The sequence below is a fragment of the Tarenaya hassleriana genome, unplaced genomic scaffold (assembly GCF_000463585.1).
Source record: "Tarenaya hassleriana unplaced genomic scaffold, ASM46358v1 Cleome50, whole genome shotgun sequence".
NCBI classification, from domain to species: domain Eukaryota; kingdom Viridiplantae; phylum Streptophyta; class Magnoliopsida; order Brassicales; family Cleomaceae; genus Tarenaya; species Tarenaya hassleriana.
In genome coordinates this window covers 807,110-825,765 of record NW_010967708.1, presented here as the reverse complement: position 1 = coordinate 825,765, position 18,656 = coordinate 807,110, and the positions used below count along the sequence as shown (strand labels likewise).

Here is an 18,656-nt window from a genome sequence, read left to right as displayed (position 1 = left end):
AAAAAAATGAATTTGAATTTAATCATCATCTGTTTTTTTATCTGAGGAAAAAAATATATTGATTTTAAAATTAACATGTGAAAAAATACGAAGAAGTTTTGCTAAGAGATAAAATATCAAGGAATGTGTAATGACTCTCTCATACTTTTGTTGAGTGTCATCATTCATTATTTATAAATAAATAAACAAACAAATTATAACGTGTATGTATGACGAGTCTCACTCTCACGTGGCTTAAAACTCGTGCCTTACAACAAATTTATTTTGAAAACTTCAAAAGCTGAATGTGTCAAACTTCCAAATTCGACCAAAATAAAATGATTGAAGAAAACAAAATAACCAAACCGATAAGAGATAAGATTATTTTCCATCAATGATTATTTTTAATAATCATATGAACCAACACCTCATCAATTAAAATATATATTATGTGATATTTTATTTAGGTCATATTTGTGATCTAATTAAGAACTAAAGGACCTAATTATCATTTCGGTAAATATGAGATTGATGTGCTGATATTGTGTTATTTCCATTTCTTTTATGGGTGAAATTGGAAATAATTAGAAATCAATTTTCTATAAATTAGGGGTTATGATCCCTAAGTCACACACGGTTTTAATAATTCTTACAACCTCATATTGTGAGAATTATTTTCTGTTCCTGTGTTGATGTAGAGGATTATAAATCTCAATCTTTGTTTAGACACCACAGATTCCGTTACAAAAATAGATTCAAATATAATTCGATACTATTTTATTCTTACGATACTATTTTATTCTTACGATTCTACATATTAGACTTAGGATTTATTTCTGCATATCCAGAAATACGGTATTGTTAAATCGATTTAGAAATAAGAAATTTACCTCTCATCCTTAAATCTTACTACCGAGTTTTCGATAACTTATATCTCTATAACTATCATAAAAAAAACTAAGTGTATGAAAAACGTTATGTCATGAGGAATATTTTCCTTTCAGTTAAGGGTCAGAAACACACCGACATCAACTTGATGCTCTAACATTGGGTTTTCTTAACCGAAAACATTAGAACCAACTTTTGAGCTTGCATAATTTTATTTTGCGTATGTGTTCACTACCATTTATCCATGGGATTCCTTGTACAAGAGTAGGACTGCGGTCGTTTTGGTCTTACCGATTGTAATGTTTAACAGTTTTAATGGACCAATCGATTCTTCCACAACAATCATACAACGATAGATGAATTATAATTATTTCACGCATGAGAAAAAAAAAGATAAGCATACATAATTATTACGATTACGTTGTTGAATCATTCGTGACAATATCAGAGATCGGGTAGAAGAACGGAATAGATTGATCGCCAACCTTGTTGGGAAGGATGAAGATCGTCCCAAAAGAAGAAAGATTTAGGATCCTTGCAAAGTTCAAATGTTCTTACACCTCTTTTGTCCACTTCTCCGCATTTGTATCCCTTCTTGGTTGTGACACAACATCTCTCCAATGGGTTTGGAAAACTTGATATCCCTGCCACATTGCACGACGCACCATGCGATTTATTCACCTTTGTTGTTATTATATATGTATACACATACATACATACATACATACATACATACATACATACATACATACATACATACATACATACATACATACATACATACATACATACATACATACATACATGAGTTGGCTCGGGTAATAGGCTTATGAGAACATAAAATAGTGACCAATTTTATAGTATATCTTCTACTTTCGATCTGCCCAAAGAAGCAAACACAATAATGAATAAATAAGTCAAAAAATGAAAAGAGATTGATGTTGATTTCTTTTTTTATTTTATAATTTAAATAAAAATAAGTGGCAGGTTTAAATGTGATTTAAATTATGTATTAGGTTTCTAATCAAAATCCAAACCCAACTTAAAGTTTTGGATTTTAACTCTTTAAATAAGCCGATATCTATGACTACAGTTGTTTTGTTTTTTCCTCTTAGACAATTATTCAAGTCCCCTATACGTATCAAGAAAATATGTATAATAACCAATTATATAAAGGGAAATATACTCAATAAATTTACCTCGAACACCTTTGTTCTTCAAAACGGTCCAAAAAGCCTTGTAAATATCGAGCATGATAAAAACAGTGTCATTCTTCTCTTGGTTCAACTTGATTAGGGCTTGACTTAGAAGTGTATTATGAAACTTTGCTATTACATTATAAGTTTCGTTGCACCACCGGAAACCACTTTTGCCGGTGGCAGTGGATGCGACCGGTAAACATCCGAGAGGTTGCATGGCCGCAATGGCCACCTTTCTCACTCCCAAGTTCTGGACCGTCGTTATGTCCAAAATCATTTGGTTTATGATCCTCCTTGTGAATGTTTCAATACCCTGTGGTCAATGAATTAGGGTTGCACCAAATTTAGATTAAGAATATATATATATATAAGTAGTGGTTTCATACATTTTGAGGGCTCATACATGTTGAGGGTCCTATGTAAAATCAAGTCTATAAAATGAGAAAATTTATATGGAAATATGTTAAACTTAAATTTAAGATGATAAAAATATCTAAGCATAATTTTTTTTAAAAAAAATATAGGTAATTTTTACTATGACAATTTTAAAAATATTAGAAATAGGTTAAATTTGGGCTTCAACTATAACAATTTTAAAAACATTTAAGAAAAAATAAATTTAAAAATGTTATCATGGTTTATAAAAAAAAATTAAAATTAGTTATGACCCTAGACCGCCCTTTACATATATGATATATTATGTTAATTTCCTTACGTTCTAATTTTGTAATTTTAAATGATTCACTCGATCTCTCTTTTAGTAATTTGGGTCAAGCTTTATGGTAAACCTTTTTAGTGTTTACATGTTAGAGAAATGGCGTTGATTGAAATGGAAACAATAAGTCCAATAGTTACCTGTTGTGTGACATTGTTAAGTGTGAGGTAAGTGAAGTAGTCATTTCCAGCTATGCTGAAAAGAGCGACCGAGGAGAGGAGATCTGCCGCAGAATATACGTTTTCATGGACGAGATTTCGAAAATTTTCGATTTGTAAAGTTGTATTTGCAACTTTGTATATAGTTTCGAATACGCCAGCTCCACCGTATGCAAAATTCATTCCATATTCCAGTTGCTTTGGTTCGTATCTCCTCCATCGATATGGAATCGGAGATCTTAAACCAAGGTATTTCGCTGTGCCATATATCATCAAGTAAAGAAGTGAGTTAGAACTTGATGAAATTTTTTTATTAAATCAAACTAGAAAATATAAGCAAAATTAAGGTTTTTCTGTTTATTTCATTATTTTTTTTTGGCAAAAGGTAAATTTCATTATTGTAATGTACAAAGTATTCGTAGACATAATATGTAGGAAATCGAAACTCTCTGGGTACAACCTTTAACAAAATGAAATATGTAGGAAACCTCTAGTTTAAACCCTACATAATTATTATAGTGTCCTTATATATACGACAAAAGATTTCTTTTTTAGTTTATTTCATGAGTGTAGCGTACGACGTATTTACATACATAATACATATAACCTCCTAGATAGAGTTCAAAGTATGTACTGTCCTTATAGAAAATGTCATATTAAAGCAAGACCTTATCGGATTCTATGTTGTAAGATCAACAAGCAATTTAATATTCAACAAAATGCATTTTAATTTGACTAAGTATCTTGAAATATAATACCGGTGCTAATATATTTTGTTCTTATATGAGTTTTAAAAAATATAACCATTTTTACTTAATAACATACTTTATTCTATAAACAAAGATATCAACTTCACTCCATACTAAAGCCTTTTATAAATAAATAAAAAAACCTTCACCCCATACAGTCCGTACATCGTTTTTATTTGAATTACGTAACAAAAATGTTATAATAATAAGAAAAAAGGAGCAGACAAGGACAAACTCGTACCTAAATAATAGGAAGAAACACGACCGTCGGAGTAACGGCCGGTAGGTTTATTAGGAAATGTGATTCCGTAAGGAAACCTCCACGAGTTGGCAAAGGTGATAGGATTGTTCCCTGTATATCCACATACGAATCTCCGAATATGAATAACATCTTCGGTTCGAAACCGAATATATTATCGCCATTTCGATCGTGAAATTGGTTAGGGAATGATCCATTCACACCTCCATAACCTAAACCATTTAAAACATGGCGTTAGAAACGATTCAAGATTATACGCATATGATTGGGGTTGGTATTAGAGCTTAATGTTGTTTCGTTATATTTGATAGAATTCTAATCCAGTTTATTGCATGGGTGGAGTATGGTTACGTATGCGTATTCATGCATGCACATACGTGGACATGCATGCATATAGTAGGTTAGATAAAAAAAAAAAAAAGAGGAAATAAAGGACTAGAAAATACAAAATATTATTACCTGATGGAAGAAGACAAAAGAAAACAAGGCAAGAGATTTGCCAATCATGGGTTTTATGTGGCATCGTATATCTACAAGTATGTATGTATGTGTATATATATCTGTGTGTATGTAAGAGAGAGAGAGAGATCTGTTGATGTTTAAAACGCAAGAACATTGTGTGTGTATATATAGAGGGACGATAATAAACGGGATATGGTATATGGAGTCGAGGTTTTAATTGGAGAATTAAATTATCTGTTCACATTTGGGTCAACGAAAAACATTATTCTATGAACTTATTACTCCGTGCGATTATTTGGCCCTCACTTTTATTTTGGGACCTTTTTTACTATTCTACTTTTTTTTTTTGTAACTTATTATATTTTTAAGATCCAAACAAGAAATTAAAGAATTATTTGATAAATCATATATTTTCCACTAGGCTCGTGACGGAAAATAACAGAAATTAGTGTAGTTTATGGACATAGAGTGGCAATTTATTAAAATAATCCATCCAATTATAAATCTATTTAATACAATTAACTACTACGATGAAAATGAACCTAATTGTTATAAAAAATTGTCCGTATTATTTTAATAAAATTAGTTGAACGAATTTGTTTGGACGTTTCACCTGGATCCATCATTTAATCAAGTCCAAAAATGTATTAAGATATGGATTAGGAAGATATCGATCATATCATTGCACAGATTTCATCTTGATTATTTATCAATGCTCTGTTTGTATATCCAGTCGGGTTGTAAATTCTCGAATCTGATGGTGCCCGTGCCCCATCCCTTTATCATTTCCATGGATTCTCTCTCGCACGCACCTTCTCTCGTCCTTGGTATTTCAGGTTTCGATCAGATTTGATTTGGTTATATTTAGATTCAGTTATTTCTATTTTTTTTAAAAAAAAACTATAACCATTCGGGATGATTGGGTTTGAGTTTTTTAGTGATAATATCCTTAACAAATAGTGTTTTTTGGATTAAAGTTTTATTCGAATTTGATTTTTTTGATTTTAGAGAAATTATCACCATTCGATTTTTACTTCGATTCAACTCGATTACGGTTATATGTTATTCGGCTCGCATATATTTATTTATTATGTTATTAACCAAATTGGTCATCCATATGTCCCAACAACATGTGTTTTCACGATCCCAATGGAGAATCATTGGATTTCTCATTATTCAACATAGAAGATTACAATATTTATAATAGAAAATGAAATCACAAAATATCTTATTTAATAAATATAAATATCTAAAATATAGAAACAAAACCAAATCTAAATATTACGTAATATTACGTAATCTTCTCAAATCTTCTCCATATCTCTTTATACAAAAGAAAGGAAATCGACGATTAGGAGTTTGGTGATACATGTGAATACCCGAGTATTTAGAGAGAACCGAGTACATAAAACTCGGTTGGTGGATATGCTCGAGATCGAGATTCTAACTCTAAGACCCCAATCATTAGGTTTGGGATCGTATATCCGTAAATTTCATATCATACTACCATGGAAATTTATCTCAACATTACAAAAATGCAATGTTAATATCCTAATGAATTTTATCAATTAGGATTAGCAGAATAGAATGTACACTTGCACGGTTTCATTTAGTTAATATAAGACCTTCAATAATTGGGAAACAATCAAATTTCATTTCATACGGGTGGTTGTTACGCACAATGCAAAAGATTTGGTGTGTGAGATTTTCATTAAAAAAAATAACCTACTTTATTATCTAATAAATTTATATTGCTTATCATATAAATAACTGAAAAATCATATTAAAAGATATGGGGATATCCCAATCAAAAGATCCAAGAACTGCAGTTTTCTTGGGCCACTACAAAAAAATTGTTTTTTTGCAACAAAAATATTGCATTGCAAAAGATGAAATTTCGTTGCAAATGACCGTTTGCAACGAAATAATAACGAAAATTTTTTCGTTACTAACTCGTTGTTGCAAAAGACAAATCGTTGCTAATCGTTGCAACTTGCAACGAATTAGCAACAACAGAAATTTCGTTGCAAAGTTTGCAACAAAATTACAACGCTACGGATTTCGTTGCAAGGTGCAACGAAAACGTATCGTTGTCATAGCGTTGCTAATTTTGCAACGCAATTTCATTGGTAATATCAACGATTTTGAAACGAAATTATTTCGTTGCAATTTGCAATGATTCGCAACGCAAATTTTCGTTGCTACTCGCAACGAAGAGCAACGCATATAGCGTTGCAACACTTTTGAAATGGATTTAAAAACTCTGTAACTTTGCAATCCAATTGCGTTGCGATGTAATTTTGCAATGCTTTTAGTAACGAAATTTTGCGTTGCAACGAGAATGTAGCAACGCTTTTAGCAACGAAATTTTACGTTGCAAAGTTTAAAAAAAATTAAAAAAATTAAAAAAAATTAAAAAATAAAAAAAATAAAAAATATTATTTCTTATAAATTAAGTAAAATCAAAATCATTTAAATTAATGTCGCCGCCAGCATCACCACCATCGCCAGGAGGATCATCATTTCCACCGCTACCTCCTGCACCACCGGTATTGACACTTCCGATGTTTTGATCAACTAGCAGTTGGAGGTAGTTGTGTCGCTGTTTTAACTTTTAACTCGTCGTACTCAGCTCGCGACACAAAATTGTTCTGCATCTGCTAGTCTAATTCTTGAAGTCGTCGCTGAAGTGTAACAATCTCTTAAACAACTAGTGCTCCTCCTTCTCCGGCAACGGTGTTGATGATATCTTGTTTGAGCGATCCAAGTCCATATATACGACCGTATTTGTTCGGCTTTACGGTATGAATTCAAATAACACAATTATTATGTTATTTATGACTAAATAAATACAAATTCATAATTAAAAATATACCAATTTATCTGGACGTATAGCTCGTCGATTTGTTGTTGAGATGATTGCATTGAACTATCCTTGTTTGCTATGACATGTAATATATATAAGATTTTAAAATTATATAATTAATATATATTTATACAAATATTTATACATTTAAACACGTACCGTTTCTTCGATCTCGGTACTACACCAAAAAAATCTATAAGATAAATAATTTTTCATATATTATATATTTTAAATTTGAAAATATATATTAATTACCAATGCATGCATGACCCGACTAAATGATTTTCGTCCCGAAGTGTGCTTGCTTGGACCGGTGTCGGGAGCCACGTCCGTTTTTCTACTTTGGGCCACTTTTTTACTTCTCTCAATGTTGATGGGGTCTTCCCAAAACTCCACCATCTGGACCCAGACCCCGCTTTTAATGTTCTTCGAGGTAGAATGATCTGATTTCATCTGCCAATACCGTTTATACCTGTTGACCTTGGATTTAAGAAGGTCCATGACATATTTTTTCCATGCCTCATAGACCGTTGAGTATGCAGCTCATCCCAATACCAGGATTGCCAAAAAAACTTAATTAAAAAAATTAACAAAACATTTCAGAATTAAAATTTAATAGTTTTTAAAAGGGTTTATTAAAGTTACAGCAAAACTAGCAAACCAGTGTTGCCGATCTGGTAATCTGGATCAATTCATACAAGGTTCAGTGAAATTGCTCTCTATAAAGGTCGAGACAGAATTATTAACCGCATGACCGATATTAAACCTAAATATTAACAATCTAATTAATTATTATTTAATAAATTTTATATTGTAAATTTATTAAATAAATTTTAAAAAATCATTACCACAATGCTCCATCCTCTTTGTTAGGATGGAACTTACGCAACCGCGTCCTTTGTGGATTAGATGTGATGTCAGACTACTGCACCCGTTGGATAGATTCTACGTTCTGCATCGGCGGCGTAGATCAGCTACCGCGCCCGTAGCTACGTGCTGGAGTTCTTCTTTCCGTTTATCTGCAAAATAAAAAAACAATTAGTATTTATGTAAATTATAAATAAAAATATTACAAATTATATAAATAAATATAATTATACCGAAAATGTTGGAGGTTGTGGTAGAGAGAAGTTTTTGGGTGTTGGAGTAGGAGTTTAGAGTGAGAAAGTGGAGTTGTTATTTGAATTGTGATTTTTAGAAACGAAATTCGTTCCTATATATAGCGGAAGTTTGCAATGCAATTTCGTTGCAAGTTAGCAACGAAATTGCGTTGCAAACGCGGAGTAGTAAATGCATGCAGTGAATTCGTTAGATTGTTTCGGATTTCACGCAATTTAGCAATGAAATTGCGTTGCTAAATCCGTTAGCAACACAATTTCGTTGCTAACTTGCAACAAAATTTCGTTGCTAATTGATTTAGCAACGCAATTTCGTTGCTAAATTGATACGAATCATTGCAACGTGTCAGTTTACTGCAACGGTCAAATCGGTAAGTTTGCAACGTGTCATTTTATTGCGACGGTCAAATATGACGCAAAGGCTTCGACAGTACTTCCGCAACATGTCAAGACTAGCTATGGTTCTTCCACTACAAGAAACATTCGATACTGGGACGGAAAAATCCATCGTAAATATAAAGAAAATATGTCGCAATTTTTACATCATAAATATAAAGAATTTAAATTTCGACGGAATACTACGGACCAATTTCCGTTGGTACGATACTACCGCAAATGTTTGCCGGTCGTTATTAATCCGTCGCAAAAGTTGCGATGAATAAAATCTGCGTTTTGCGACGAAAAATGAAGGATAATTCCGTTGTAATTTGCGACGGATTTTTCCGTCACATTTCATCGCAATTTTTTTGAACTTTAAAAAAACATATATTATATATAAATACACATAACACACATAAGCATATATACACATACACATATAAACATATATAAATATATACATCATATTATATATACACATATATACATATCCATACATATTTCACATATACACAATCAAATACATATATACATACAAATTCATATACATATTCATATGCATACATATTCCACATACAAACACATACATAAGCACGTTCACATTCACACATACATAAACACATGCACATACATACATAAACACATGCACAACCATACATAAACACATACATATACATATATATATATACATATATATTCACATTCACATACATACACAACACACACATACATATACATTGTGACAGCCCAGGATATCGTAGGAGGCCGGGGAATGATCGCCGGTGCGGGCACGGACAAGGAGCAACTCATGAAAAGCTTCAGGTGTTGTATATTTTAGAGTAAATGGTTGGCAAGAATAATTATATGTATTACGAATATGGTGGAGTTAAATATTCGTAAATAATATAATATGGATCGATAAAACAAATATGTATTTGGCAGTAAAGTTGGTCGGTTCGTGAGTGAAGTATACCTCAACCCGAGTGAAGTAGAACTCAGTCTACGTGACTAAAACGAATTTTTTTTTACAGAAATGTAATTCGGTCTGTGTTAGATTTAACATGGCCCATGTTACTTTTCTGACGAAAATTTTGTTTAGCACAGAAAGTTGACACGGTCCGAGTCCGATGTAACTCGGACGATGTCAGGTGTAACTCGGTCCGAGTCAATTTCAACTCGGTCTGAGTCAAAAGTCTGTGAGAAGTACCTCGTGTTTTGTCAGAAGTAACTCGGTCCGAGTCAGTTTTAACTCGGACCATGACAGTTTGTAGAAACACGAACAGATGCAATTCTTCGCATGAAAATTTTGGTGATGTCTCTTAGTATTTTATATACTAAAGACGTCAGAATAAGTTGGGTACGAGATCTAACCCAAATTTGAGAGATTTTGAGTGAACTTTTTCATTGTTCTTGCAAATTAATCAAAAAGTGTGGTGTTCATCTTCTTCTTCACAAGTTTCTTGTTTTGATGATTGTTGTAGAGCAAAACAAAATCGCTGTCTCCTCTTTATATATCAGAAACATGCTTCGGTATCCCGTTTGCTCATTTGGGATGAAATAACGCTTTTGGAAAGTGATCCTCATGCCTAAAAGAGTTATCCAGTTCCCATTCTTTTTCATATCCATTTTTCTACAATCGAAAACGTTATCTTTGGGTTGACTACTTCTGTGAGGGATCTCACCATCGATTTCCACAAACTCGATAAATTTGGGGGCGTGGAATTTCGAAGGTGGAAAAAGAAGACGCATTTCCTGTTAATGACACTGAATGTCAGGTACATGATAAGCACACCTAGACCGAAATAAAGCGAAGAGGAAACCTTGGTGCAGGCACGTATACGGAACAAATGGGACAACGATAACTACGTTTTATCGGTCACATTCTGAACTGTATGTCAGATGCTCTGTTTGATGTTTATCAACACATAGAAAATGAAAAAGGGTTGTGGAATTCACTAGAGGCAAAGTATCTCTCCAAAGATGCCTCTAATAAAAGATTTCTTGTAAACAATTTCAACGCTTACAAGATGATTGATTCGAGATCGGTCGTAGAACAATTCCATGAATTACATAGGATCTTGAGTCAATTTCCACAATAGAAACTGACTATGGATGAAACCATAAAGGTCTCGTCCATTGTTGACAAACTTCCGCCAAGTTGGAAGGATGTGAAGCGTTCCCTGAAACACGAAAAGGAAAATATGACTCTTGAACAATGGGGAATACTATGATCCTACGTATTTTGAATCTGTAGGAGTGATTCATGAGAGTACCGCACCTTACACACCACAACAAAATGGTGTAGCGGAAAGAAAAAATAGGGTCTTGAAAGAAATGGTTAATTTCATGCTTTCATACTCGAGTTTAAGTGAGGGTTTTTAGGGTGAAGCCATGTTAACGACTTGTTATATTCTAAACCGAGTTCCATAAAAAAGGAATAAGGTTACCCCATATGAGTTATGGTACAAGCGGAAAACGAATCTGAATTATTTTCGGATTTGGGGTTATAGGGCAATAGCGAAAAGTGGCAGAACCCAAAAGAAAAACGTTGGGTGAAAGAGGAATAGAATGTATCTTTATAGGCTATGCTCTACATAGTAAAGCCTATAGGTTCTATGTAATAGAACCAAACGACTACATATCCGTTCATATGGTTATCCAGTCAAGAGATGCATTGTTCGACGAATGTCGATTTTTTTCGGTAGATAAACCACCACCTGTTGTACCTGGTATAAGTGGTCGAGCAAACGATCAAGAGGACGGAGAACGTGAACCTCGTAGAGGTAAACATATAAGGAAAGAAAAATCCTTTGGTCCGAACTTTCAGATGTACCTCGTTGAAGGTACAAACGAGTCAATCATGACTCAACTCGCTTATGTCTATAATATCGAGGGAGATCTTAGGACGTACGACGAAGCGATGAAACTGCAGGACATCGCTTTCTGGAAGGAAGTAATAAATGATGAGATAAATTCTATTATGAGCAATAATACATGGATCTTAGTAGATCCACCTCTAGGTTGTAAACCTATTGGTTGCAAATGGATCTTCAAAAAGAAGATGAGAGTCGGCGGGATAATAGATAAGTTCAAGACTTGTCTAATAGCTCAAGGCTTTAGACAAAAAGAGGATATCGATTTCTTTGATACGTATGCACCGGTAGCTAGAATAGCTATAATAAGATTGTTGATTGCTCTTGCAGCGATAAAAAATCTTGTAATCCACCAAATGGATGTCAAACCGGCATTCTTTAACGATGATATAGAAGAAGAGGTGTATATGAAGCAATCAGAAGGTTTTATACTATCGGGACAAGCACACAAGGTGTGCAAGTTAGTCAAATCGTTGTATGGGTTGAAACAAGCACCCAAACAATGGCATCAAAAGTTTGATGAAGTTGTTTTGGCTAATGGTTTTCATCTGAATCAATCAGACAAGTGCGTATATAGAAGGTTTGATGATAACGGTCATGAAGTTATCATTTGCTTATACTGAATGACATGCTCATATTCAGAACTGAATTAAAGCAAGTCGAGAAGACAAAAAACTTCTTGTCATCGAAGTTTTCGATGAAAGATTTAGGAGTAGCTGATGTTATCCTAGGTATTAGGATAAGGAAAGATCATGATACAATAACACTATCTCAATCACACTACATTGAGAAAGTGTTAAAACAGATTGATCTTTATGATAGCTCTCCAATTTCTACTCCGATGGATTGTACCGCAAAGCTTGTAGCAAATAGTGGGAAACCAGTGTCTCAACTTGAATACGCTAGTGTAATAAGTTTTTTGATATATGCTATGACTACCACTCGACCCGACATAGCATACGATGTAGGAAAGTTGAGTAGGTACACTAGTAACCCAAGCGTACATCATTGGCATGCAATACAGAGAGTATTTCGGTACTTTAAAAAGACCATAAATTATGGCTTGCGCTACACGGGTCAACCTTCAGTGTTAGAAGGATATACGGATGCGAGTTGGAACTCTAGTGAAGATGCCTCTGTGAGTGGTTGGTTGTACCTGCTAGGTGGAGCTGCGATTTCTTGGGTTTCCAAGAAACAAATTTGCATTTCGGATTCGACGATGGCGTCGGAATTCATTGTCTTAGCTTCTGTGGGAAAAGAAGCGGAATGGCTAAGGAATTTGGTATTTGAAATACCATTGTGGTCTAAACCGGTTTCGCCTATTGCAATTCATTGTGATAGTACATCAACGTTGGCTAAGGCATATAGTCATGTATATAACGGGAAGTCTAGACATATTAATTGGTTTACGACATAGCTATGTGAATGGTCTGATAAAACACTACAAAAAAAACAGCGTTTTTGCAACGAAATTTGCAACGAAATGATTTTCGTTGCAAACTTTGCAACACTTTCGCAACGTTTTGCAACGAAAAAAGTTTGCAACGAAATAGTAACGAAATAACACATTTTTGCAACGCGTAGCAACGCAATTTATTCGTTGCAAAGTAGCAACGAAAATTGCGTTGCAAGTTGCAACGATTAGCAACGTTATTTGACGGGCGAAAATGTTGCAACGCAACGACAACGAGTAGCAACGCTTTTACAACACATGAATTTCGTTGCTAGTAGCAACGAAAATTTCGTTGCAACGAGTAACGTTTTGCAACGCATTTGCCACGAAGTCAAATTTCGTTGCTAGGTAGCAACGCAACAATTTCGTTGCTAATGATGTTAGCAACGCAAATGATTCGATGTCAGAATTGCGCTTTTTGGTAGCAACGAAATTGCGTTGTAAATCTGTTTTGAAATGCAATTTCATTGCTAACCGAGAAATGTTGGTGAAGCCTATTAACCGGTTTTTTACTTTGCAACGCAATTTCGTTGCTACGGTTTTCGGTTAGCAACGAAATTGCGTTGCAAATAATTTTATAAAACATTCTCTCTTCCCCTTCTTCCCCTTCAAACTTCGAAAATTCGAAAAAAAATGACATCGAGTGGAGGTGATATTTATCACTCTAGACGATGGTTATACGAGAGACTGATGCATCTACGGGCAGTTTAAGCATCCAGTATGAAGAGGGGTTGCAGAATTTTATGCAATTTGCGACAAGTCAGAATCAGTGCGTAAGAACGGGTAAAATATATTGTCCGTGTGCACGATGTGAAAATTCTAAATTTCTTACTCCAGAGGTGGTTCTAAAATATCTATTCAAAAGAGGTTTTGTTCCAAATTATTATATTTGGGTTTATCACGGTGAAACGCTCGATGTTGTTAATGTTCCTACCATTAACGACAAATTTGTTGGGAGGAGTAGTGAACCAACTAACCGTTACATTGATATGGTTCAAGATGCATTCCCTTCTCAGTTTTGTTCTAACAGGGAAGATGAAGAACCAAAGAACGAATCAAAGAGGTTTTTTGATTTGTTGGAGGCAGCTAATCAACTATATATATGAAGGATGCGTAGAAGGATTATCCAATTATCTCTTTCAGCACGAATGATGGGCATGAAGTCGAGTTATAATCTGACGGAGAATTGTATGGACGAGGTATGTCAGATGATGACCGATTATCTTCCTGGAGGTAACCATGCTCCTGATTCTTTCTACAATATGTCTAAACTCATGGGGCATGAGGGCTATCAAAATCGATGTATGCCAGAACAATTGCATGATTTTTTGGTCTGGAGATGATAAAGAGTTATCGAATTGTCGATTTTGTGGAGCTGATCGATTCAAACCCAGGAAAAATGTGCAACGTAAAAGAGTGTCGTATAAACGGATGTTTTATTTGCCGATAGCAGACAGATTGAAGAGATTATACGAATTTCACAAGACAGCATCTCAGATGCGTTGGCACGGAGAACATGTTTCGGATTCAGGCAACATGCGTCATCCATCAGATGGTGAGGCATGCAAGCATTTTGTGCAACTATATCCTGATTTTGCCTCTGAGGTGAGAAATGTTTATCTATGTGTTTATGCACCGATGGTTTTGCACCATATGGTCAGTCTGGGAAACAATATTCATTATGGCCAATTGTGTTGTCGTCGTATAATCTACCGCCGGAAATGTGTTTGAAAAGAGAGTTTTTATTTCTGACGATATTACTGCCGGGACCTTCTCATCCGAAGAAGAGTTTTGACGTGTTCTCCAACCTTTGATTGATGAATTATTGATGTTATGGGAACAATGTGTTGATGCGTATGACGTTTTAACAAGACAGAACTTCAACTTGAGAGCAGTATTGATGTGGACAATCAGTGATTTTCCGGCTTATGGAATGTTGTCTGGGTGGAGTACTCATGGACGTTTAGCATGTCCTTATTGCATGGATGAGATTGATTCATTCCAATTAAAACATGGGTGGAAACCATGTTGGTTTGATTGTCATCGCAGATTTTTACCATTGGATCATCCATGGATGGAGGCGCAACAAAAAATATTTTAGACGGAACAAAGTTGTGACCGAACCAAGGCCTCTTCTCCTGACGGGTAATGAAATATTGTAGCGTATCGATAGCATTTTCGGCGTGCAAAAAACAACCGAATGTGGAGAAAACGGGTATTCCAAACCACATGAGTATGGTGATTACCATAATTGGTATAAACGAAGTATCTTTTGGGATTTACCGTACTGGGGTACTCATAGACTTCGTCACAATCTCGACGTCATGCACATTGAGAAGAATTTTTTCGATAATATCATCAACACACTCATGAATGTGAAAGTTAACATTTTTTTTCCATTTTTCCATTAATATACGTTTTGTTTAATACCTTTTGCAAATTTATTGTAGGTAAATCAAAGGATAACATTGCTTCAAGGATGGATGTTAAGGACATATGTTCTCGGAAAGATTTGGAGATGAGAGCAGATGGAAAAGCTCCTATTCCCATCTTCAGACTCTCTAAAGATGAAAATCTTGCGATTTTAAAGTGGTTGAGAGATGAAGTCAAGTTTTCAGATGGATATGCTTCAAACATTGGAAGGTGTGTTGATCTGGAAGGTGGAAAACTACATGGGATGAAAAGTCATGATTGTCATGTATTAATTTATGCAACGCCTACTTTCTGTTGCCATCGGTGAACTGCTACCACAACCTGTAACCAAAGCTTTATGCGGTACGTGTGCATATTTCTAGTTAAAATTAACCACATGTAATGAATAACAATATCTTACGCTTATAAAATTAATTAATATCATTACAGGTATCAGCACGTTCTTCCGAGACATTTGTTCTAAGAACTTAAATGTCAAAGATGTTGAAACTATGAAGACTAATATTCCGATCATTCTGTGCGCGTTTGAAAAGGTAATTAAGAAACTAAATTTTTTTGTAAGTTATTTAAGTTCATGTTATATGAAATTTTAATTGTCATGTTTGATGTACAGATATTCCCCCCCATCGTTCTTCGATGTTATGGAGCATTTGACGATACATCTTCCAGATGAAGCAATCCTCGGAGGACCGGCTCAATTCAGATGGATGTATCCGTTTGAAAGGTTCTTCTACCATCTTAAGCGCAAGGTGAAAAACAAGAATAAACCAGAAGGTGCAATCGTCAAACAGTACGTTAATGAGGAGGTGACGTTTTTTACAAACTACTACTTCGAGCCTCATGTCCAAACGAAACACAGAAGTGTATCTAGACATGCAGACGAAGAGCGACTGTTTGAATACAATGAAATTGTGCCAGAAATGTTCTATCAGACTGGACGGCTTAGTGGAAAATCCAGTCGACGTTGGTTAACTGAAGAGGAGTATCGACACGCACACACTTACATCTTATTGAATTGTGAAGACATTCGACCCATTGAGCGTTTGTTTGACGAGGACATGATACGTCAACATCCAGATATTGATGGTGATGGTCTGATCAAGATGAAAGAAACATTCTTCTCGACTTGGTTATATCAGTATGTAAGTATTAGTTAACTTCTTTAATTTCTGTCTATGTTTATTATTATAATATTAAATGTAACCATAATTGTCTCATTGATTTCAGGTTCAACAATCACCGCATCATCCAGTCTGGTTGAAAGATTTGATCCAAGTCCATCGAGAAAGGTGACATGTTATCCGATCATGTTCACAAGAGGATACACGTTTCACACATTCGATCATGGTTCAGAACGACGAGTATCGAACTACGGAATTTGTGTTCGAGGTTCCGTAAGCTATGAGGTACCGAATGAACCTGATTTCTATGGCATTCTTAAGGAAATCATGGTTCTCGAATACAATGGTTATGTTGGACTACGAATGGTTTTATTCAACTGTGACTGGTTTGATCATACACAGGGCAGAGACATCAGAAAGAACGCTGCCGGAACTGTTGATGTTAACATCACAAGAAAGTATAAAAAATACGATCCATTCATCCTTTCATCTCAAGCTGATCAGGTGTGTTTTATGTCTTATCCAAGTGTTAAACGACAGCGTGAACAATGGAGTGCGGTCATCAGAATACAACCACGACGAATATCCCATGAAGAAAATGCAACCGATTCAACAATGCTACCTCTTCAAGAAATCATTCATGACGTCGAAGAATTAAACGCGTTGACATTGCCATCAATTGATAATCTTATTGGTCATATTGAAGATGATATTCTACATGTTGATGAAAATATTGTTGAAGAAGGAGATAGTGAACCCGAAGAAAGTGATGTAAACGATGAGGATGAAGAGGATTCTGATTGAAAAAAAATAAATATAGATTTAGCAACGAAATTGCATTGCTAACTGTAGTAGCAACGAAATTTCGTTGCTAAATCCTGTAGCAAGGAAATTGCATTGCTAACTGTAGTAGCAACGAAATTACGTTGCGGCCTCCATGCAGAATCGGTCTACATGCAGGCGACAAGTAGCAACGATTCGTCTCCTTTCGCAACGAAATTTCGTTGCTAAGTCAATTAGCAACGAAATTTCGTTGCTACGGTACGATTTGACCGTCGCAGTAATCTGAAACCTTGCAACGATTTGAATCACTTTAGCAACGAAATTGCCTTGCTAATTGATTTAGCAACGAAATTTCGTTGCGAACTAGCAATGAAATTGCGTTGCTAACGGCTTTAGCAACGAAATTTCGTTGCTAAACTGCGTGAAATCCGATAGTCTCTGGCGAATTCACTGCACGCATTTACTACTCCGCGTTTGCAACGCAATTTCATTGCTAAAGCCGTTAGCAACGCAATTTCATTGCTAGTTCGCAACGAAATTTCGTTGCAACGTTTCGCTATATAAAGGAACGAATTTCGTTTCTACTCTCCACAATTCCAACAACAAATTCAATTTCTCTCTCTAAACTCTTCTTCCAACACCCTAATCCTTCTCTCTACCTCTATTTCCAAAAAGTTTGGTAAAATTCATATATTTTCGTTAACGCAATTATATTTTCGTGTATAATTTATATAAATTTTAATAATTGTTTTATTTTGCAGGAAAATGGATAGGAGATTTGTTGCACGTAGCTACGGACGTGGTAGCGGATCGACTCCGCCACAACAAACTCCCGAAGCTTCACAGCGGGTGCAGTACTCCGACATCACGTCCAATCCACAGAGGACGCGATTGCGTAAACTCCATCCTAACAAAGAGGATGGGGCATTGTGATAAAATTTAATTATTTTTTTTATAAAATTAATATATAAATTTGTTTAAAAAATATTAATTTTATTGGTAATTTTTAGATTTAATGTCGATCACGTGGTTAATAATTCCGTCTCATCGTTTATTGAAAGTAATTTTACTGGACCTTGGATGAATTGGTCCTCATTATCCGAGACCACTCGGCAACACTGATTTGCTAGTTTTGCTGTAAGTTATTTTTTTTTAAATTAGTAAATTAATAAAAAAAATTTGTCTATTATTTTTAATTAAGTTTTTTTAGCAATCTTGGTAT

The 18,656-nt window shown here is 34.7% G+C and overlaps 1 protein-coding gene and 1 long non-coding RNA gene across 3 annotated transcripts; one reads left to right on the top strand and one right to left on the bottom strand.

The window, feature by feature from the left end:
- Window positions 1–1,203: 1,203 nt before the first annotated feature.
- On the bottom strand, window positions 1,204–4,489 carry LOC104827516 (GDSL esterase/lipase At2g36325-like). The gene is given in 6 exon segments (XM_010560695.1): window positions 1,204–1,511; window positions 2,067–2,379; window positions 2,922–3,196; window positions 3,930–4,044; window positions 4,047–4,159; window positions 4,407–4,489. Coding segments are annotated over 6 exon segments (1,080 nt in total). The 5' UTR covers window positions 4,471–4,489; the 3' UTR covers window positions 1,204–1,311.
- A 5,037-nt stretch (window positions 4,490–9,526) lies between these two features.
- On the top strand, window positions 9,527–18,237 carry LOC104827515. 2 transcript variants are annotated; one of them, XR_773915.1, is made up of 7 exons: window positions 9,527–9,593; window positions 15,548–15,872; window positions 15,960–16,063; window positions 16,144–16,672; window positions 16,758–16,936; window positions 17,054–17,155; window positions 18,196–18,237. It is a non-coding gene; the product is annotated as an uncharacterized LOC104827515 (long non-coding RNA). The 2 variants fall into 2 exon arrangements; XR_773914.1 differs by lacking the exon at window positions 18,196–18,237 and having other exon boundaries at window positions 17,054–17,744.
- The last annotated feature ends 419 nt before the right edge of the window (window positions 18,238–18,656 follow it).